The sequence below is a fragment of the Planococcus citri genome, chromosome 2 (genome assembly GCF_950023065.1).
Source record: "Planococcus citri chromosome 2, ihPlaCitr1.1, whole genome shotgun sequence".
Classification (NCBI taxonomy): Eukaryota; Metazoa; Arthropoda; class Insecta; order Hemiptera; family Pseudococcidae; genus Planococcus; species Planococcus citri.
Genome location: NC_088678.1, coordinates 42,038,388 through 42,061,533, shown reverse-complemented (window position 1 = coordinate 42,061,533; position 23,146 = coordinate 42,038,388). Strand labels below are relative to the sequence as shown.

At 32.0% G+C, this 23,146-nt stretch overlaps 1 protein-coding gene across 3 annotated transcripts in view; it reads left to right on the top strand.

Annotated features, from left to right (window-relative positions):
- Window positions 1-23,146, top strand: part of Drgx (Dorsal root ganglia homeobox) — a 52,579-nt gene that overhangs the window by 5,640 nt on the left and 23,793 nt on the right. Inside the window, exons 2-6 of one of the 3 annotated variants that reach the window (XM_065350266.1) lie at window positions 1,010-1,124; window positions 5,197-5,319; window positions 10,383-10,474; window positions 10,579-10,680; window positions 19,553-19,687. In XM_065350266.1, coding sequence (XP_065206338.1) covers window positions 5,229-5,319; window positions 10,383-10,474; window positions 10,579-10,680; window positions 19,553-19,687 — 420 coding nt within the window. In that variant the 5' untranslated portion in view covers window positions 1,010-1,124; window positions 5,197-5,228. The remainder of the gene's footprint in view (window positions 1-1,009; window positions 1,125-5,196; window positions 5,320-10,382; window positions 10,475-10,578; window positions 10,681-19,552; window positions 19,688-23,146) is intronic. The other 2 variants (XM_065350267.1, XM_065350269.1) reach the window with 2 other exon arrangements.

The following is a 23,146-nucleotide window of genomic DNA, read 5'->3' as shown; positions in this document are numbered from 1 at the left end:
AGGGGTAAAGTGGAAAAACCATAGCGCCACCTAATTTCTTGCACGTTTCATCCATGCGGCTAGTTCTCGTATTATTGCATTAAAATCTAAACGCCGCAATGCCGCATGGTTAAAATCAGCCACATGGAAGCATTTACACGCTAAGTTATTTATCTGGACAGATAGGGTTAGTTAAAGAGCGCGTTCAATTGTATAAACCAGCAACATTCGGTGTAATCAGTTATACCGAAATGCTAGCGGCGGAGTGGTGTGGCGCGTTTACAAAATACAAATTCATCCAATCGTTAAATGCTTTTGTACTGTGACTCGCGAGTGAGACATGCAGCACAGCATAATGTACCGTACAACACAAGAATAAAATGCCACTTGTTTGAGAGCGAACTTGAGCAACGATAGAAAAGAGTTGATGGGTTCCTTGTAGATTTTTACCCCCCCCCCTCCACCGTTTTTCGAAAGAACAATTGGACTAACCTTTCACCAATGCCAAAATTCGCTTTTAAAACATTCCATAATTTTTCAAATTTTAAAAAGCACTTTTTCATTCAAGTATTTTATTTAAAAAACTAACACTAGTCAAGTCAACGATTTTTTTTTTAAAATTGTAATATTTTGCATTTTTGAACGTTTATTACATTTTATGAACAACCTATAGGTACTTACTTAAATTTTAAGAGAGTAAGCAAGTACATTATTTTAGTCTACTATGAAGTTTGATTTTTTGGCATACTGATGATTTTTTTTAACAAGCTCTTCAATTCCTGATGAGTCATCTCATTGATCAAAAATTTCGTTTTTCAGGGTCCAGTGCAATTTAATTTTTGCACTACCCCTCCTCCTTTCAAAAAGCCCTCAATATACTTCCTATAATATGCAACAAGAGTAATTTTTTGCATGGTATCGTATTCGATTTCTTAAGGTGGATATCGAAAAAAAGTTGAAATATTTTGACCTTTCATGAAAACCTTTCATTTTGACTTGAAAGTATCTCAGAAAAAATTTCAAATTTCAGCTCCGAGGCGTGTCACTGGAGGGAAGATATACAATGTAGAATCTCGAAAAGCAGAAATTTTTCGAAGAAATTTTAGGAACCTGCTTCAGGAAAAAGAACCCAAGTTTAGAACATGGTGAGTAAGTAGACGAGATTCATTAGCGTTGAACCAAAATTAAAAGGGCCAGCTTCTGAATAATCATTATCAGAGCAACATTTTGTTCAATTTTTCAAGTCCGATACCCAGTGATTATTTATTTTTTGTAAATGTGTCTCAAAAATACCTAGGTACCAACTTTAAGAGTCTCTATTAATGTTTTGAACAAATAATTGAGAGAAAATTAATTCAAGTTACGACATTGTAAATACAGCGAAAGCTGTCAACTGCAATAAATGCAAGTATATTTGAATTTGAAATTAGTGTTTTTATTCTCATAGTCAAAAAACTTGGGAAAATGTGAAAAAATCAGAAAAAATTGAAAAAAAAGGGACAGGGACTTTACCAACAATACCAACATTGTTCCAAGAGATGAAAAATGAAGCATTTTTTCAAAATTTAACAATTAAACGTTTTTAAAAAAACACCAAAAAAACACAAAAATTATCAATTTTTTAAAAATAAAACTTGAAAATGGGAAAATTATTCTTTGCAAACACTGAAACAAAAAGAAAGCGATTTTAGCTGAATAAATGAGCAAAAAAAACAATAAGGTAACCTGACCAGTAGATGATCAGCGGCCAGTAGTTGATTACATTGCATGAAAAATGTTCAGTATTGAAAGTATTTCTAAACTAGCTTCACAAAATGTTGACAGATTTATTTTAGACCATGTTCTTACTAGTTGCACCAACTTATTTAATTGTTTTTCAAATGTAGTACTTATGAATTTTAGTGCGTTTAAATGTCCACGTTCAAGGCATTTCAAAGATAGTGCCATTCTTAAGACATTTTTTTTAGTGAAGTGCTATCAAAATAACTATTTTACCACATAGTAAAAACAAAAATTTGAAAAAACTTTATTATGTTTCAAAAGAGAAGAGATTAGCGATACTAACTGTGCATTTGAAATTTTAAAAATCACAAAATTTGTGGAAAAATTCGCCACTGATCATCTAGTAGACAAGAAAAATCCTTTTCAGCCAGTAGTTGATCACTGTGATTTAACAACTTAAATTCATTAAAACACCTCCGAATTCACAGAAACAACTTCGACTCCAGTTATTCACACTCATATTTCACTCTCAGTGCACATCCGCCCTTTTCTTTTATTCAAATAACATTTATCAAGTGATCAACTACTGGACTTTTGTTATCAACTACTAGCTATTTTACTTTTTGATTATGAAATTGAAAAAATAATAATTAGAAGAAACAACAAAATAAGTTATTCAAGCGTGGCTACGAATAATGTAATGAAAAAGTGATCGTATGGTGCTTTGCTCATCACCCCAAGTTTTTTGTTTCAAAATGATAGCTACTTTTTTACAAGACTTCCACTACTATGGTCAACTACTGGTCAGGTTACCTTATTCAAAAAAATAAAAATATTAAAAAGCCACAAAATTATGGAATATTTCATTTTTAGAAAATTTTTTTTTTTGAAAATCAAAAGCCGAGACCTACTTGAAAAATGTAAAAAAGCTCAAAAAGTTGAGTAGGGTTATACTTCGCCAAAAAAAAACAATACAGAAAAATATTGACGTCTGACAAAATGATATAAATCGGGAAATTTCTTTACCTACCTATCGGTTATTCACATTGAAAAATAGTCCATTTTTTTGTTGGAAATTTACAACAAAATGCAACTTGGCAACAATTGCCACAAAATTCCTTCATCCCTATCTTTGAAATATTTTGTATGTATGTATTTACCTAATGCAACATTTTGTTAAAGCGCCCCACTTTTTTGAGATTTTTATGCATTTATTTTTTTAAATTTTCTTCGGGTGATTTTTTGACAAAATATCAAGAAATACTTCGATTTTGACTTTTTCAAAACAAAATTATGTACAATTACCTGCTTAATCAAATTTTTGAACAATTTTTTGAAAATGATTTTCAGTTTTCATTATTTAAGTTAAAAGATAATTTTTTTTCTTTTCAAAATTTTCAATATTTTTTGTTTTTTTTTGTTGCTAAAAAATGAAAAAAAAAAATTTCTAGACTTCTGCTATACAATAAGAATTGTTTATGATTTCGCGAGTTTGCGTTTATTCTATACACAAATACTAATAATGGAAATGGGAAAAATAATTATAACAAAAAACAATTCAATATTTTCAATTGTTTTTATGGTGTATTTTTTTGCTCGTGTCTGTATTAGTTTCTCTTTTAATTGTCAATGTTGTGGCGTTTCTTACAATTAGTTTCAAATGAGGTCTTTCAACTGTCAGAAAAATTTCCAGACTGAAAAGAAAAATTTAAATAACACTCGAAAGTACACCATCAAGTCAACTAATACGCGTTGAATTTAATTTTTCAAAAGGAAAATTTTTGAATGTGATCCATTTTCCATGAAAAACATCAAAATTTGTTGAAATTGGGATAAAAAGCTGAGATTGAGCCCATGCCCCATTTTTGATCTCCGGAATGGATTGTTTGTGGTTTTGAGCTTTTTCGAAGTCTTTACCAGATTTTTAGATTTTTGAGCTTTGAAAAAGTTGTCATACTTACATAGAAATAACAAAATGAAATTTAACATTTTTTCACCGCAAGAAAATCCTAAAACCGGCTATAGGCCCTGAAAAAGGTTCAAAACCATTAAACTACAATTCAAATTTCGCCTAACTTTCAGGGGAAATCAAAATTTGATCAAATTGAGATAGAAAGATGAAACTTTCTACAATTTTTCAAAATAGTATCTTCGACTTCAATGTCATTTTTATTCATTTTAATTTTTTTTTGATTTTGTTTTTTAACACCTATCATTTTACCATGTTTTTAACAATTTTTCATTCAATTTTTGCCAAATTAATTGAAATTTCATCAGTTTTTGATGATTGATTTTTATGCTCTATTCATGTTTTAACATAACTTTAACGATGCTTTACCCAATTTTCCCTACATTTTGTCGAAATTCTGCAGTTTTTGTCAATTTTTACTAATTTTAATACTTTTTTTTGTTATTTTAATAAAAATTCAATTCTCCTCTATGGAAATCAAAAAAATCCCTTTTACGATAATGATTCGTTCCCGTAATTTCTCAGATAGGCAACTCGCTCACCTGACCTCTGTTTCTTAAAGATACCCGATCATACGAAAATCTTGTGCTCATTCATTCACACTTACGGACTATCTAGGTAAGTCACACACTCAAGTACTCGTACAAGCACCTCAGTTGCAGTAGCGGGCTTTGCTTTTCGAATGGAAATTTCTAATTTACAGCTCGTCGAGTAGTCCAATTCAGTACATTATAACGTTCCGGTTAATACTATATAAAATGTGAACTGCGTTAACAGTAGATAGTATCGTAAAATAACTCGCCATGATTTAATCAACGTTAATTAAGGTCGATTTAATCAACATCAAACGTCGACGATAACAGGCATATAGAACAATACTCGACATTACGAATATACATACTAACTACACTATACACATAAACGTACGTATATGTACGAGTATGTACGAACCAACCACCACGTGTCATTTCCATGTAAAACCCTTCACTGTGTAGAGAGTATTTAACCGCTATATATGTTATATTAAAGCGTGCCTAAAATATTAATACTCATCGTCGCGATGCCTCTATCTGCCGCCTAGCCTCCTCCATCGAATTGTAATTAGACGTCTACGAGTACAGCGGGTAGCCTATCCCTATACCTCTACCTACACAACACGAGAATATTTTTCGCGCGTCTTCGAGTCGACGAAAGTCAAAACCGCAACCCTGTGCTCGTTTCGAATTCAGCCAAGGGAAAAAACCGTATAGCACGAGCCAATTTCCTTTCTGGATTGTTATTTCGCTTTGTAGAGAGATAGATTGAGTTGAATTTGATAGAATACGAATGTTTCTTCGACTCTCTCTCTGGTGTTTTTTGATTCGTTGGTTGAAGCACGTTAGTTATTGCCATAACGATGGATACAATTTCCTGCCTATTACTGACTCTAATATAAAAACACTTTTGTTCGAGTGTGAAAAAAAAATTTCATTCGAGACAAATTCTCGTATACTTAATAATTTTATTCTATTTTTCCTTGTTCGCAGATAATATCAATCAGTAATCCAGAACGCCGAACATGTTCTGTTATCACTGCCCTCCTTCGTTACATTCGTCATCAACGACACGAATACCATCGTTAGAATATCCGTTTTCTTCATCGCACCCGTGTAAGTATTACAGACTATAAAATTTGCCTCGCAGGGGTGAAAAAATCCTCCTCGAAATGTACTCATCGAGCTCTCAAGCCCTTGTACATATTGCAAACGATTACCAAATTACTTTAATTGTATCAGAGATCAGGTGTTATTTTAGCGACGTTCGTAATCGTATTAACCGCGCACTGCTCCCCGATGACGAGGAACAAAAAGGGTTCTTTATTATGTTATACAGAGGGCTAATCACTAATCAACCATGTCCGTGCTCTATCTTCTCGTATATATACTGTACCATATAGAGTGTACAAGTTAATTTCTACGTCGTTATCGAATACTTTGCCCGCACCCAGACACCCAAACTCGCACATTCGCACACAAAGACAAAAGACAATAAAAAAACAGATAGGGAAAAACTAACCCGCCACTTCGTAAAGAAAAAAACCACCCTAATCGACGAGGTCGTCGAATCGAAATTTTCACCTTCTCTGGTGAACCGTATTTTGAAAAATGTTATTAGCCTTTGCGAAATATCAAGTTTTAATAACGCTATTTTCCATCTTCTCTCTTGAAGTCGCTGCGCTGGATGGCGAGCCAACGGAATGAAATTAATTTCGAAGCTCGAACAGTACAACAAACTATCTAGTATAACGCCAATTCCCAAAGGGTAATGAAATCTATTAAACACTATCGCGTTAAATTAGTTAAAAATTTAAATTTTAATTCGAAAAGCTATTTAAGAAAATTAACCCGCGGTAATGGTTAAATCGAAAATTTAATTCATCAACGTACTAGCAGCTTTTAAGCAGCCAGCGTTAATTACCCCTCGTCTACTTCGACGCGAGTCAAAAAACTCCTTTAACCGGTATCAAATTTATAATTCACCCCTTGAATTACTATACTTACTCGTGTACTTATACTTCGAGTAATTTGTGTCGATTATTTCAAACACTTTTTTTTAAATTGAAATTTACATCGAGACCAAGTATATATGGATCTTCGAGTTTGATTAAATTTACTTATCGTTTCAAAGAAGCTATTTTTAATCTAAATTGACGCGGATAAACTTTTTCCAGTGAAGTGAAACCGAGTTTGTATCGAAATAATTTAATATCGTACCTATTAAATTGTGGAGAATTCAAGTCAATTTGAAATGTAAGTTATCCCTACTCTATAGTAAGGGTTTATAAACACCAATTTTTTTGAAAAAAAAGTAGTAGTTTTTTAGTTCACAATAATCAGACATACGCTTGATTCATTTCTGATCCTTATCTGATTGCAAGGGGGGGGGGTAAAAAGAATTCAAAAAGGACCTTTTTTGTCCTGTTATAAATCATGAGAAATCTTGAAATTATCAAAAATTTTGCATAAATCGATATAAGAGGAAATTTACAAATAACACATGCAAGTTGCAATTTTATCAAACATGAAATTTTTCAGGATTTTTCAGTTTTGAAATGCACGATTTTTTTTGTTGGAAAGATCATGTGAAAAGAGTGTTCTCAATAGCAAGTTTTTATTCATTCGCTTTTTTTGGAGGATTTTTAAGAAATAATATCTACATATGCTTTCCAAAGAGTGTCTCAAATCAGTGGGCATAAAATCCCCAGTGTTAAAAACCTATAAGCGAAATTTTTGTTCATTTTTAGTGATGAGAGTCCTTTGGAAGGAAAAAGGACGGGGAGGAGAGGAAATTAAACAGAAAAGAAAACCTGTGAACCCCAGACCAAGGCTCAATTATTGTATTCAATAACTAGGCTAAGATTAGATTTGTTAATCATAATTCGTAACGTTGCTTGTGGGTATTTGATGATTTTTTTTTTTTTTTGAAAAATCAGAAAATTATTTTTCAGTCCGAATCCGAATTTATTTTCTGGATATTAGGTAAGTGAAAAAAAAATTGAGCCTCAAACTTGACTATAAAGTTTCTACCTATCACAATAACAATACCTAATACTAGGCTACTTCATTTAGAAACCAAAAAAAAAAAATCAAAATGATTGTGATTTTGAAATTTTATCGAAATTGAAGACGTCAAAGCAAAAAGGACACAATGTGTGAAAGTTGTATTTTGAGAAAAACCTGTTTGAAAGTTTGAGTGCTTGTGAAGTTTAGAAATGTACATATTTGAACATGGTGCCGATTTTATCTCATTTTCCCATTATCTAACTATATGAAATGCTATGCACCATCATTCTGGAGGAAACTGTGTGTTGGCGGTAAGCGCTCAAACATTTCGAATTATAAGTATGTCCTTTTTAAAGCGAAAAATTGGCCAATTTTTTTTTTTTTGATTTAAAAATGTTTTTGAGCAAATTTTTGGATTTAAACCAGGTAAATAATGGTTGATAACACAAAATCGACCATGAGTAACCCATTATCTCCGAAAAAAGATCGATATGTTGAGTAAAAAAAAAACAAACAAAAAGGACAAGTTTTTTTGACCAATTTTTTTTTATTGATTTAAAAATGTTTTTGAGCAAATTTTTGGATTTAAACCAGGTAAATAATGGTTGACAACACAAAATCGACCATGAGTAACCCATTATCTCTGAAAAAGTAAATTTTTAATCGACTTCGCAGTTTTAAAATGGCGATATCTCACTGGTTTTTCGACTTAGTGAAGTGGGGGTAGTCTCATATGATAGAGGAGGGTCTGAAGAATAACAATATGGATTCGTCTCAAAAAGGACATATGTGTCATATATACCCCTTTTTGTTATGACGTCTTCAATTTCAATTCAAATGTGACATTACTAGAGCTGTACGTTGGTCCATCAAAATGAATCCAATATATTATGTACAGTACTTGAAGTAGTTTCAATGCCATATATATTTTCCTGAAATAAAAAATATACATAGGTACCTACCTATCGAAGGACTCTTGTGAAAAATGAAAAATCTCTCTACTGAATTCCAAATAGTTTCAGAAAAATTTCAACTAATTCAAATTTGAACATGTTAATAATTATTCAACTTCATTCCATTTCACAAATTAGATTAATTTTCGAAATATTAAGTAAATTTTCAAAAAAATACTTTTTTCAATGACTTCTAGAGAATGAGTATGAAATATTTTTTTTGGATATTTTGAAAACTGTGTTCCTTTAACGTAATTCCACAACTTTCTTTAAGAAAAAAAAATCGTTTTTTCGTTTACGTGAAATTATTTTCATATTTTTCAATTATTTTCAATTTATAAAAAATATTTATTCATTTCTTTAAGGTTTTCAGAATAAAAATCATGGTATTTTTGATAAACAAAAAAAAAAAACCTGTAACTTCTCTACATTTCAAATGATAGGTCACTGTTTGTTAAATGATAATAATATTTTTCACGGCATTCCATGACTTTTTTCCAACAAAATACTCACCGTTTTCTTGTTTGATGAAACCATTTCTACATTTTTCGTTTTGTTTGTTTTTTAATTTTTAATTTTTTATGAATAGGCATTGATTCATTTTTTTTGGTTTTTACCATAAAAAAAAGTTCTTTTTGGTATCAGAAAATTGGTTCATTTTGTAGTTTGAATAGGTCAAAATGAAGATTTTTTTTGTTTTTTAAAAAGTCTGTTTATTTTTTATTCCACTTTAATTTTTCGAAAACATTTTCAGTCTTCTCCTCTGCAAGTATCAAAAAAATATTTAGGTTTTTCGAATTCTGAAATTCGTTTTGTACTGGTGTTTAAAAAATATGTACCTACTTCAATTTTTATACCTTTCAAAAAAGATAATTTTTTGTCAAATAATTTTTTTTTGCATTTTTCATTTGTTTTTTAGTTTTGAAATTTGGCATATTTCTTCTAATTAATTAATTCATTCATTCGTCCATTCATTCATTTAAAAAAAAAAAACCGTTTTATCCCATTTTCTTAAGGGTATCTGCCTAACTACCTATCTAATGTTTTCATCTTGAAAAATTATCAGATCATAGTCATAATTCGACTTACATCACCACCAAAAGATGTTCAAGTGAGCAAACAAAAAATTGCCATGAGCATCGGAAATTATCATTAAAATTTTTCTATTCAAATATTTTTTGATTCAAAATTTCTCCTTTGAGTTCTAATTACTGAAGAAAATCCTCATTAAAGTCGATTATATTTTCCACTGGTTGAAATATATTTTAAATAGCTTATTTTTAGGTCACATCAAATTGTATTATTCTTTATTTTAATCACACAAAAATTGAAAACCCGATACTCTTTCGCTTTGTAGTGTTGTTAATCATATTCAGAAAAAGTATTTTGCCCTCGCTTCGTTCGTGCTAATTTCAATTCAGTTCTACAAATTTTCAAAAGAGTTTAAGAATGAAAATATGGATCTATGTACTTCAAAATTTTTTTAGAAAAAATTGCCATTTCAAAAATCAAAAACATCAAATTTTTCTCAGAAACCGGTTCTGTAATTCAGTTCTTATCAATCCTCGAAAAAATGAAATAAAACAATAAAAATACCTAACATCAAGTACGAGTACATACATCGGCATTTAGCTAAAGATCAACATAGGCATAAATACATAAGACTAACCTCTATAGCCTCGAATAGGTATAAAAAAAAATCGCTCTCAACTAAAGAGGAATAGCACATTTTATAATGATCGTATAATAAGAGTAAATGTTTGATGGAAGAAGCAAAAAGCTTAGATACATTAAACCATACTCTACACATGTATGTAGGTATAAAAAGATGGAAAAGCGGATTTAGCAAAGGTTTCCCCACATAGTTTAGAGAAAAAGAAACAAGTAAAACCACGGAGTCGTTATAAGCGGTTTTATTTGCGGAAAACTAACATTCATTTATAATATTTTACATATGCGAAAGTAGATTTTCGACCATTATTTCCATTTGTTTATAGTTTAAAGGCTTTAGCCCCCATGTCCGATGAATTATTAATACCCTTTATAAGCGGTTAAAATTTGAATTTTCTCCAGAAATTTCGTTTTAATTTAGTTTCTCTTCTATATATTTGTATATGTACACACGAATACAAACGAGGTAAGGTTTTAAAACGATGAGATTTCGCCCAAGCTTTATTTCGATGGTGTTTTTTGCTCTTTTTTTCATGGCTGCCGCAGATACCAGTTATTCGTATCATCCTGCAATCCACGATGATTCGTTTGTACGACGTAAACAGCGAAGGAATCGGACTACTTTTACCTTACAACAGGTAAAAGATTACTTTCTCTCGGCAAATGGTTTTAAAGAGCTTTTTCATTTATCAACTAGATTCTTGGGCAATTTAAAGCTAAAATTTCACGTATTTTATTACAGCTCGAAGAGCTCGAAACCGCCTTCGCCCAAACCCATTACCCGGATGTATTTACAAGGGAAGATCTCGCAATGAAAATAAATCTTACCGAAGCTCGAGTTCAGGTAATAAAATCATATATAATTTTGTTGCTTTTTCGTACGTATATGTACGCTATTTTTTTCTCCGTGCATCTTTTCGAATTTGCTTTTCGCGGATAGGTATACCTATCTATCTTACCTACTTATCGTTTACGAATATTGTAAAATGCGTACCTCTACCTATTAGCAAACTAAAATGAGAAAAAATGAATATCAAATTGAATGCAGAAATTAAGAAACACTGTACAGTTGTAAGTATGGTTGTCTTTGTTTATAAGTAGCCTAGTTGATGGAATTTTTGAAAGAATATCATTAGAATAAAAAGTTATCAGGTAGGACCCTACGTTAAAGAAATTAAAATTTTATTTAAAAGTTTAAAAAGTCGAAACGCTTAAATATTTAATGAAAAGCTTCAAAAGATACTTTTGATACATTCGATTAAAAAGCCGTTGTTGATTTAATTTTAATCGAGTATCGTTAAAAGATTAAATCAATTACCAGGCGACTTAAAACGGTAACGAAATATTCTTGTGCAAGTTTATTTTGCAAAGTTTAAGTCGAATTTCGTTATATTTTATAATTTAATAAATGATGATTACTTTAAGGTGGTGCGCATAAAATAAATGTCAGAGACGTTGCTAAGCGACCGCTTCAAAACGCCGATATCTGATTGGCTATAAGAGCTACCCTTTGAGAAATTACGTTCAGTTTTTATAAACATAAATGAAATTAATATGGCTCTGAATCAAAACTGACGTTTTATATCGATTTGTTTGAGAAATTCGCAACAGCGAGAACGATTTTCGCCGTTATAATTAAACGACGACTTTATTAAAACGCCCACAAGCCTTAACTGTTTTTCGCCAATTTTCCACGTTTCCATCGTAGCCGGCTTTTTCACGTAGATTCGACGAGTATGGAGCATGTCTTCAATGAAACATTTTCAACGCGTTTTCGTGAATGAAATTTCGACTTTAGTTGATGGAGCGTTAATTAGATTAGGCTTATAAGGTCAAATCGAATTTCAAAATTTCTATTGCAATTGAGAAATTGAATCGAGAAATCTTTCAGAACTTGATACATTCGTAGGATTGGGAAAAACTTGACGGAAAAAATAAATATTAGCTGGAGGTTCCAAAATTCAACTTTTTAATACATAAATATGTTGATGTGTTCGTAAAGGACAAATTTTCCGTTTTTTTTTCAAAACAATCATAGGAGAGAACTTTGGATTTTAACCGACAGAAAAAGATCTCGAAAATTCGTGACTAGATCGATATCAGCTAATAGTTGAAATTCATTGGAAATTTTTCCTAAACTGGAAAATCCAAAAATTTTACGGTGGCTTTAAAACAGTTGGAACCCATTACGAAGTCAATTTGGAAGGTCAAAAATAGATCTTAAACCTAATTTCAGCTTTCTAAAACAATTTGATGAAATTTGGATATTTTCATGAAAGAAAGTCAGCCAAATTCGAATTTTGAAAAATTTGCCAGAAATCTAAAAATGAAATTCAGCACCTGAAATATGGTCTTGTGGTGTTTTTTGAGTGCTTTTCGATTTTTCTTTGTTCCACCCAAAAATATTTCTGCCACATGCAATATAGTAGTAGGTAAGTATGTACATACTCGCACAATAAGACGATTTTCGGAGGAAATTTTGATTTTTTTTGGTAATTTGACCTACTTTTTCTCTTAAATTCTCGAATTCACTGCTTTTTTGGTAGAAATTTTAAATTTTTTGTCCTTTTTCAAATCTGTTCAAAAATATTAAAAATCATCTTCCTCGTGAATATGCCAAAGGTAATAGTTAATAATTTGAAAACTTGATGCTCATTCAAAAAGAAAATAGGAAAAACACTAAAAATATTCGCATACTAAGTAATTAAAATTGTTAATAAAATGTCAACAAGCTGAGACATTTTTTTCTTTCTCTCTCTTTCAAATTCAATGATGGAGAGAAGTTTCCCATTCACTCACTCACGTCCCAACCATTTGTTGGTTCAATTCAAAGTTGTGGAATTTTATTAGGTACACAGCAAAATAATTAGGTGGACAGGAGGGGGGGGGTGTATTTGCTGATAAGATCCTCTAAAGCGGTCTGCTTCAATGATTTTTCATATTCTCTAATTATTCTGAAGAATTAGTGTTAATTCATTTTATATTTTAGAACATAAATTAAGCAACAAAAAAAACTTACCGAGCAGCGAAATAAGATAGGGTAATTTTTGTTTCTCCATAAAATTTGGAACTCTCCTGAAACAGAGAAAGAAAATGAATTTCAAATGGTGCTTAAATACTGTGCGTATGAAGAGATCTCAGAATTTCAGTCAATGATTTGATTAAAATTTGTTTTTAAAAGATCTTACTCGTAGGTAAATTATATTACCTACTGAATTAATTAATAATTTTGTTGAATGATACATAGCAACATTTTTCAAGGGAAAATTCGAACAATTATTCTATCTTTCACAAATATTTGGCTGTTTTTTTTTTGTTTCAATTTTTTAAAGTAAAATATTGAGAAGAACCGTATTTTTTATTTATTTTTTTTAGATACTTACCTACTTAAATTACTGAAAAAAAATTTGGAAAAAAATATAAAACAATTCACATACAAATTTAGAAAAATTCATATCCACAACTCTACAAGGTCTCGGCACCATATAAGGTTCACTCAAGTGTTTACGGGACATAAGCAGCTATGAAATTGCGGTTTTGAAAAACTTTTTTCAAGAGAAGAAACTTGAAAGTTATCTCTACAAAATGGCGAATCAGGTTTCATTTGTGATCCATCTGGAAAATGAGGCAAATAAAATACATAAATAAATGTAAGGACTTTTCAGGAAAGCAATATTCTCAATAAGGCTCGCCTCTTTTTTTATTACCTATTCAAATTCTTACATTAAAAAGAGTAAGTCAACATACTTAAGTACACTTTTTAATAAATTTTTAATCATAATTAATTCATTTTAATTGCTGACGAATAATTTCATCAGAAAAATTTTTGGGTCTAAACTCGTCAGATTTTTCGAAAATTCTGCTCTTTTCCCTCATTTTATTATAGGCTTAAGCTTTTTTTCTTTCTTTTTTTTTAAAATTCAAACGTTCATCTCAAAAAGGGATGCAGTTGGCTCAACTTCACTTCGCTGCATGTCATATAGGCGTTTAAAAAGGGAGGCTAAAATTTGATGAAATGAATGAAATTCAACAAAAAAAACTACCGATACCATCACTCGAAAAATTTTCTCACAACACGTTACTGCTTTCTCTGGCGACATTTAATTTCAAAAATGCGGGAGAAGGTTAAAACCTTTTTTCGGATGTTATTGCCCTCTTTTACGACAGACTATCTTCATTTTTCGCATTTTTTGTTCACGCGGTTTAAAGAAAAATTTCGTCCAAGACGAGGGTAATTTTCCACAAGTCGTGTTCACGTTAAAAGAATTAGATTATTAAAGCATCACGATCGGGTGTATTAGGATTTTAATATCGCGAGTTTCGCGCATACGTCAATTTATTTTTATGCGATAACAAAGAAATTACGAATTAAAATTCACTCGACGTACACGTTAATAAATTGTACTGCGTTATAATAAAACTGCTGAATCATGAACACTGAGAAAATTTTTCAATTCAATTACCAGACTCGCTTCTAAACTTTGTTTTCGGTATTCGTTCGCGTGTCGCGTCGCGAGCATTTATAAAATAAAAAAAAAAAAAAGAAAATCGACGAGAGGAATTTCCAAGGCCAACAGATCGCTTTATTCGCGTCTCATCTCTGGTCGTATTAAAGTTTAATTCGTCTTTTTAGTACATGCGACATGACAGCGATTAACCGGTCGCCGCGCCAAGCTCGGTGTAAAAAACCACCCTTATTGGCTTTGGACCTCACATCGTGCGGTGTATTCGCGCGTTTGTCAGCGATTAGAACAAAAAGCTCAGACCTCCCCGTGGAATCAACTGAAGAACGGTTACTTCCTCTAGAGCTCTTTAGAACGAAGGAGGAAAAAAACATAAAAGCGTGCCTGTCGTTAATTACTTTTATTATTCGTGAAAACTGAGCGAGTGCGTCCGACAATTATAAAGTGGTACTTGGAAACTTATTTTTTCTTCTTTACTCGTCTTATCTCGGTGCTTTTCTATAATAACAGCTGTTCAACGCGACTCTGTAGTGTACATAGGTACATGGTGAATTAATATTTTCGCGCTTTTAATTTAACATCGACGAGTTGCAGTTCGTTGATTTATATCGTTAATTGGAAAATTCTTTCGAGAGTGAGCTTTTTCATTGTATTAAAAAAAAAAGATGATGGTGAAAAGAATAGGCTCGCAGATACGGTAAATTTGGGGTGGGTTGAAGAAGAGGGAAAAACATGCTTTGGATTTTGACTGTAGTCTTTTAGATACTTTTTTCCGAGCTGAATACGTATCGCGAAAAATTTGATACCCCTGGCTCAAGAAAGAGAAATCTCTCCCCCCTTCATCAATGAATGGTGCTTTAATTCCCTCAATAATTTATAAATGAATTATTTATCTTACACTAAAAATCGTTCAACATAAAGCTAAGCTTTCCAATTACATATGTGACGTGACGTGACAAAATCGACCTTCGGACCTAAAAAATTATTTTTCACTTTTTGACGGATTTTTGGTACTCGGACATTCAAAAATCATTTAAAACCACCCAGAAGTCCCTATGATTTGCATAGCTCCATATACATGGTAATCCAGTCAGAAGTGTGCTCATTTTTTTGATTTTTTTGATTTTTTTTCAATTTTTTCATTATTTCAACTTTTAAATCGACCTGGAGGCGAAACAAAGCGTTCTACGAGAAAAATACATCGAGCAAAGTTGTAGAGAATTAAATTTCCAAAAACCTACAAGGGGTTTATTTTTCTCCAAAATGCATAGTTTTTCCGTTTTTCTCAAAAAACAAAAACCTCATGATGATTACCATAAAATTTCTGTTTTTTGAGAAAAACGGAAAAACTATGCATTTAGGAGAAAAATAAACCTCTTATAGGTTTTTGGAAATTTAATTCTCTACAACTTTGCTCGATGTATTTTTCTCGTAGAACGCTTTGTTTCGCCTCCAGATCGATTTCAAAATTGAAATAATGAAAAAATAAAATAAAAAATTGAAAAAATGAGCGCAATCACGACTGAGCCCCCTGTATCAATGTAAATAACCATTTTACTCAGTGATATTCACACAAGACAGGCAAGAAACGTTATCCAAGACTATGTTTAGCTCAGTTTAGCCGGAGAACCTGATTAGAACGCAAGCGCTTCCGCTAAACGAGCAGGAACTGGACTGAAAACTTTAACCCCCCATAACTCAAAAACTTATTTTCGGCTCGAAGGTCGATTTTGTCGCGTTGCGTCACATATGCTTGAAATATCTCAAAATTAAACACTTATAGAAAAAAAAGTAATTAAGCTTTGCAGATTGGAAATTTGATGCCTCACAATTTTGTTCACGTTCATTTTTTTTGAGCCCTTAATTTTTCCCAGAAATTGATTTTTTGCGATGAGAAACTGCTTTCAATTTTCTAATCACAAAAAATTGATTTTTATGAAAAACTAAAAAGGTTCCACTCGAGATTTTCATGCATTTTTTGAAAAAAAAGAAAAACTTTTTGGCAGTTTTTAGCAAAAAAGTGAGATTTTTTGTCAATTTTTGGAACTTTTAGGTAAAAGATGAGATTTTTTTAGCAATTTTATTAAAGAACGAGAATTTTTGCCAATTAATGGCAAAAAGAACGACTTATTAGAAATTACCGGCAAAAAAGTGATACTTTTTTAAAATTTATGTCGGAAAAATGTGACTTTTTGCCACTTTTTGGTGAAAGAATGACGTTTTTTGGAAATGTTGTCAAAAAACAAGACTTTCGGGTAATTTTTGGAGAAGAGTGAGACATGTGGAATTTTTTGTGAACAAGCGACAATTTTTAGCAATTTTGGCAAGAAAAATCAATCTTTTGCATTTTTGAAAAAAGCTATGTAGGTAGGTAGGTACCTAAGCCTTTTTGATATTTTTGGCAGAAAGTGAAACGTTGACAATTTTAGCCTAAGGCAGGAGCAGGATTTTGTAAACATATAACGCTGAAAAGGCAGTGTAACCAGTTGGAAAAGGATAAAAAAGTGAATACTTTCGTGAAATATTCACTTCTTGACATTAAACAATTACACATAGGTACTTGACATCTTCAGAAGTAAAAGTCCAAGATTTGGTAAAATTGAATTTTAAAGGAGCTAAAGCTAAGGTACCAATAATCAGAGCTGTGTAGAGGATATTTGAGGACCACAATTACTTGGCATAGCAGGGAAACTTCATGCCCTTGATTGGAGGAAGCACTGCATAGCAGTGCGCTCAATTCGTCCAGAGCTGACAACGATCTAAATGGACAGCTATGTCCGCCTCGCAGTTTTCGGATGGTTGCATTGGAGAGCAGAAGTTATAAGTTAAGTTGTTCTTGTACGAAGTCGTCATCCTGTGCATGGCAAGGATGGATGCTATCGATTGTATTTGAGTATTGTGCAATAAACCTGTGAAAGGAATATTGTGTTGTCTTATTTACTGTTGATAGAGTGAGTGGTAAATCCCTAACTAGGTTCATACTAGGAAGGGTGGATGCCAGCTTACTCCAACCCATTTGTGGAAGAGGAAGTCTGATTTCGCATTAACCACTACATTGGCGCCCCACGTTGGGCGCCAATGCAAAGATAAAAATAGATTCTACCTTGCCACTCAAGGTAGAACAAGGTAGAATTGATGCACTCCTTTCCTAGCCAAGGCTTATTCAGGGTTTATCACAAGCTATATAGTTAATACCCAAATACTCATAGTCATAACAATCAACTGTTCAATGCACTTTGTTTATTGAATAAGTAGTTATTAAAGGTAACAGGATGTTATTTCTGTCCTGAACAGTGCCAGGACTGCGACCATGTACAATTACCTTATAAATAATACTTCTGCTACTCGCAGCAACCATTGTAAAACTATATGGAGGCAACAGCCATCCGTCTCACTCATCTTGCACTTTGTCCAAACTAATTCTTCCAGAGCGCGTAAAGCTCTATAATACAACACGGAAAAAAAAATTATGGATAATTTTTACTATTTCACACAGTAACTGGATCCCATTCAAAAATATTGCGATTTTTACTATGAGATTAGTAAATTTTACTATGAGAGTAATAAATTTTACCTAATTCTATAGGTAAAATGTATTTTTTTGCTGAGTAAAAATCACTATTATTTTTGGATGGGATCCGGTTACTATACTAAAATAGTAATTTTTATTGTTTTTTTTTCAGTGAAGTATTTATCAATTATTTTTATAATTCATCAGAATTTCACACTAATTTTAAACAGTTTGCTGGATCGAAAGGGTAGGTATGCAAAAATACTTCACAGGCCAAAATTTTGGAAGTTGAGTTTATTTTTTGATTTTTGATGAATTTTTGGGATTACATACAATCTCATTCAATCAAGTCGCCAAGATGAGAATTTCAGCTTTTCAACATTCAACTTCACCGGGTAAAATTTTGTGGGAATTTCGACTTCCAAAAATCAGCTGAAAACTTCAAAATTTCTCAAAATAAATGTAAACCGCTTTCAATCGATTCGATGAAGGGTAAGAAGCAACAAAAATTAAACTTCAAGAAAAGAAATTTAATAAGTGCTCTTTCGAACCATTCTCTTATCCAACAACTTCAAAACTCCCAAAAATTTTGGATAACTCCATCAAGTGTTCACCAACACTCATTCGTAAAAAAAAAACGGTCCAAAAAAAGACCCAAACTAAGAAACGAATGCACATCGCAATTCGTTCGCAAACGAAAAACACACGTCGTAGTCGTCTTCTTCCTCGTCGTCGTCTCAACAGCGAAAAAAATCTCATAAATGTCACGCTTGAACGATCTAAACACGAGTACATGCTTTTTATTCGGCGTCTCCAATTATTTGTCCAATTAGAGGCGAAATTTACTTTAGAGTTTTCATTACATAAAGCGCATTATTTACGTTATCTTTGCATATTACATTACAGACACCCACCGCGCCTCTTGTTTTATTCTTTTCATAGTCGTTGTTATAGTGTAGTAGGAACGAGCCAGCGACGAGTGGTCTTCCGCGAGGAGTTCTTTTTCCTCCATTATAATGGCGTACATGAAGAGGTATCAAAAAATGACATTTTTCGAGTAAAACAATCGAAACAAAAACCCTCATCGTCATTCATCTCGTATTCGCTTTGTAAACGTCGCGTAATTTTAACGAATTAATAATTAAACGCGATCGTCGTCGACGACGATGTACACGGATAAGGGTTAGTGAGGAAAGAAGGGTGGGGGGGGGTTTGGAATGAAGTTCTCATCTATACACGTAACACGTATATAAGTATACGTTTGTACTTTGTATGTAGCAGGTAGGAGATGGCAAAAAGCTGAGCAAAATCTATACGTATACCATACAGGACGTGTACATTTCTCAACCCATTGAGCCCCTTGCCCTATACTTACTTACCTCTTGATCGCATCTTGCTGTCATTTTACACTATCGAAAAATATAGTAATATACGAGAGAATAACCTTGGGCGGCGGTGTAAACACGAAGGGCTGTGTAGGGAAAGTTATATATAAGGTCGAGACCTAAAGCTGGAGATATTTTTCAATTTTTATCTAATCTGACAGATAATAGGTTCTTAGTGGATGTCAATATTCTTCGAAACTATACACGTAAAATAACATAACAATTCGAAACCACGCGCCACAACCAAACCGATCAACCGCGTAATGTTATCGAGCGTATGAAAAAAGGGAGAAAAACGTAGCGATTCCCGGGAGAATGAGATTTAAAATATTTCACGAACGCCGTTAACTTTTCCAGGTTTGGTTTCAAAATCGACGCGCCAAATGGAGAAAAGCCGAAAGGCTCAAAGAAGAGCAGCGTAAACGCGAAGAACAAGATAGAGATTGTAAAATTACCGACGACGAAAACCATAAACAATCTCCTATAACGAAAGTAAGTAAATTTCTATCCTGTATCTCTCTCTCATTTCAATTTTATGCCAAGTTAGTTATTCATCGTATATCTACTCGTACAATACAATGTATCGTAATATTACGTATAATTTATTGCATAGAAGTAGGTACGAATGTTCACTCATATTGATGAAAATCTCAAATATGAAATTTATAAAGCGTGTTGAAATCGTTTTGCAACAATAAGCACACTCTGCGTATACGTATTTGTTTTCGATAAATGTATTTTAAAGTGTCGTCTGTTCGTATCCACCAGCCTCGCTAAGAGACGCTAAAGAGTGATTTCGCTAATGAAGAAAATCCCTTAAATTTAAATTATAAAGAGTTAAGACAGATTTATTACACTAGCAAAAGATGAATTTCTAACTAAACCGTTCCTATTTACCGATACGATATATCTTTAGTGTTTTAATACATTAAGATGTATTCGAATATTTAACACCTGCGACACGATATTCTCCTCCATCCCACTCTATTATTCCCATCTAGCATCTCTTATACCTACGAAAAGTGTAGCATGCACATACGTATTTGTGGCAGTAAATAAAGGGTTAAATTTCTTTGTTGTTATAATGTATACCGAATGCTTTTTAAAAGACGAAAGATTTATTACACTCGAGTATTTATTTATTCATTTTTCTTTTTGTAACATTTGCCAGAATATTAAATCGCGTGAAAACTGCTATTCCAAAGTGTGAAGTTTATTCACTCCCGAGTTTCTGTAATAAATATCACGTTAAAAGTATTGCCTATTCGTTTGCCTCGAAATTAACGCAAACCAGCGGAAACGTACGAATAAACTTTAGCGTATGTTAGTCGAGTTTTTAAATTATAATGCGAATGTGTATGCTCGGGTATCACCGACGATGTATGAGAAAATTATTTCAAAGGGAGTGAAAATTCCCTAAGTCTTGATTTATAAAGTATTGTACTTATTTTCACTCGTTTTTTTTTTCAATTTACTTTTTGTGCAACGAAAAGGGACATGTTTTGGAAATAAGAATAGAAAAACATTGAAGATAAAATTAAGGCTTTTTCTGATGGTTTAAGTTTTTAGTGATTCGTCTTAGCAATGGAATATTTGTCTTCGAATTTAAAAAAAAAATTGTAGGGTGTTTATAATTGCAAGATTATTACACAATTTTTGAACATTAAATCCTAAAAATAGGATTACCTACCTAATTACCCAAACCAACATTATTTTAAATTTAGGGATACTTCAAAAAAAAAAAAAATACAAAAATTAATGAGCACGTTAAGATCGATCCCTTTCTCGACTCGGCTGAAAAAAATAGGTATATTTTTTTTTTGAAAAACTGAAGCCCTAAAAACATGCATACGAGTACAAGAAATTAAGAAGGTATAGATACTTTTTATAAAGATGGAAGGTTTCCAGAAATGCATTCGATCAATCGCATTGTTAGATAACACTTTATTTTTGTGAAATTCAAGTCCTAAAAATTTTTTCTCAACTTCACGTCAAAAAAGGGCCTCAAAATTCGGTAGTAATTGAAATAATTTATGATTAAAATAGAAACGAAAATTTCCAGAATCGCAACTACCTATGTATGTACAAACAAAATACTATGTAAATTCAAACTGAAAAGATTTCAAAAAATGAGGCAACAATTAAAACCAAACGATCTAAATTTGTAATGAAATTGGAAAAATAATTTTCAATCTTTCCATCCCCCCTCCCTCCTGTTTAAAAAACCACTTGCATTTTTCTGCGTAAAAAATTGTTCTTGTAAAATTATTTTTAAACAGAGAAAAGAACATCCTAAGCAAAATTTTCAATTTTTTTTGGAAATTTTTTGTTCAGTACTATTTTTTGAAAACTCCTAAAACATGCTCTTCAAATATTCTGGGAAAATTTATTTTCTCAGCTTAAAAATTATTTTTTGAACTTTTCCCTATTTTTTCACCACCTACTTTTCGAACTAAAATTTGACTTCTGGAAAATTAATCAGGCAAATTTTTTACATAGATAAGAAGTATAATATAGTCAAATCTGTTTAATTACTACAGAATTGTCAATTACTGCAATTCCCTGATTTTAAAGTGAAAATTGCAAATTTGCAGGCATTTCTTCAACTTTTCCAGAAGAGCGAAATTTCCTGGCTTTTCTCAATTTGTCACGAGAATGGATAATTGTAATCTCCACAAATTTTATTCAGAATTTGGAGCCCTAAGAATATTTACAACTATCGAAATATCAGATTCTCAACGTCAAAATTGCTTAATTACATTTTTGAAATTTTACGTATTTTTTTATTTTGGGGGGGGGGGAGTTAGGTTAATGGCTCTGGCTGGTTAGTGAGCTCTAATTTATGAGACTTAATGTTCCAACAATGAAAAAAAAGAGAGTAAAGTCGACAACCGAACATCCGTGAGATGTACATGACAATTTTTTCTCAAATACCACAGTTTTTAGATCCTGCAAAAGTGATTTAAAAGAAAAAAAATCGTTTGTGAGAAAACTCATTTTTTTCTTGTTCTTTAAAACAATGAAACTAACTCTACATTTTTGTTTCGATAGTCGATCCCCCGTTAGGATTATTAGAAATGTGATGAGAAAAAAAATGAAATTTTCCAACTGCCTAGTACTTCATTTTTAGTCGAATTCTTGAAAAAATGGATTCGCAGAAAAAGAGAAGATCGAATTGGTATTTGGGAAAACCCAACCACTCATGACCCTAAGGTCTTGAAACACTCTAAATTTATTATTCTGTCCTCATTTTGTAGCTAAAATTTTTGAGCCTTTAAAAAGAATGGTCACAGGAGTCGCCGATCGCAGCAAACAATGTTGCAGGCGCGCTGAAAATGACTTTTGTCCATTCTAAAGCAGTTTAGTTGAGAAAAAATCCGATTCCTGTGGAGAATTCCTTCAAAGTTGTTCAAAAATATTCCACATTGTGACCGGATGACAAAATTTAACAAAGAATGACATCTGAACAATAGGACGCAAAATACATGCATAAAATAATGCTTCAAGATGCAAAGAATATCAACGTATCAAAAAATTGGTCAATGTTAATGTTCAAATTGATGATTTTCATATGATTTGAAAACTGAAAAAAATATGAAAAATTTACCAGTGGAAGGGAGTACAAAGTTCAAAATTTTCAATCATACTCTATAATTATGAAAATGTGGGTATGTTACGAGTATTCTCATCTCCCAAATCCTGACATGAGATGGAGACTTCAAAAAATCTCAAGTCGAAAATTTCGAATTTTATATTATGTAAAGACGATGATGAACGTCTGTTCAAAAAAAGTTGGTAGTGTAAGATTCACACTATACGGATGATTGAAAAATACGTGCACTCACTTTATATTCAAGATCCACGATTTGGACTTTAAATGCCTTTCCTGCTAAAATAATTTAGACCTTGCTCAACTAACGATAGGCAATTATCAATGAACAAATCCCTAAC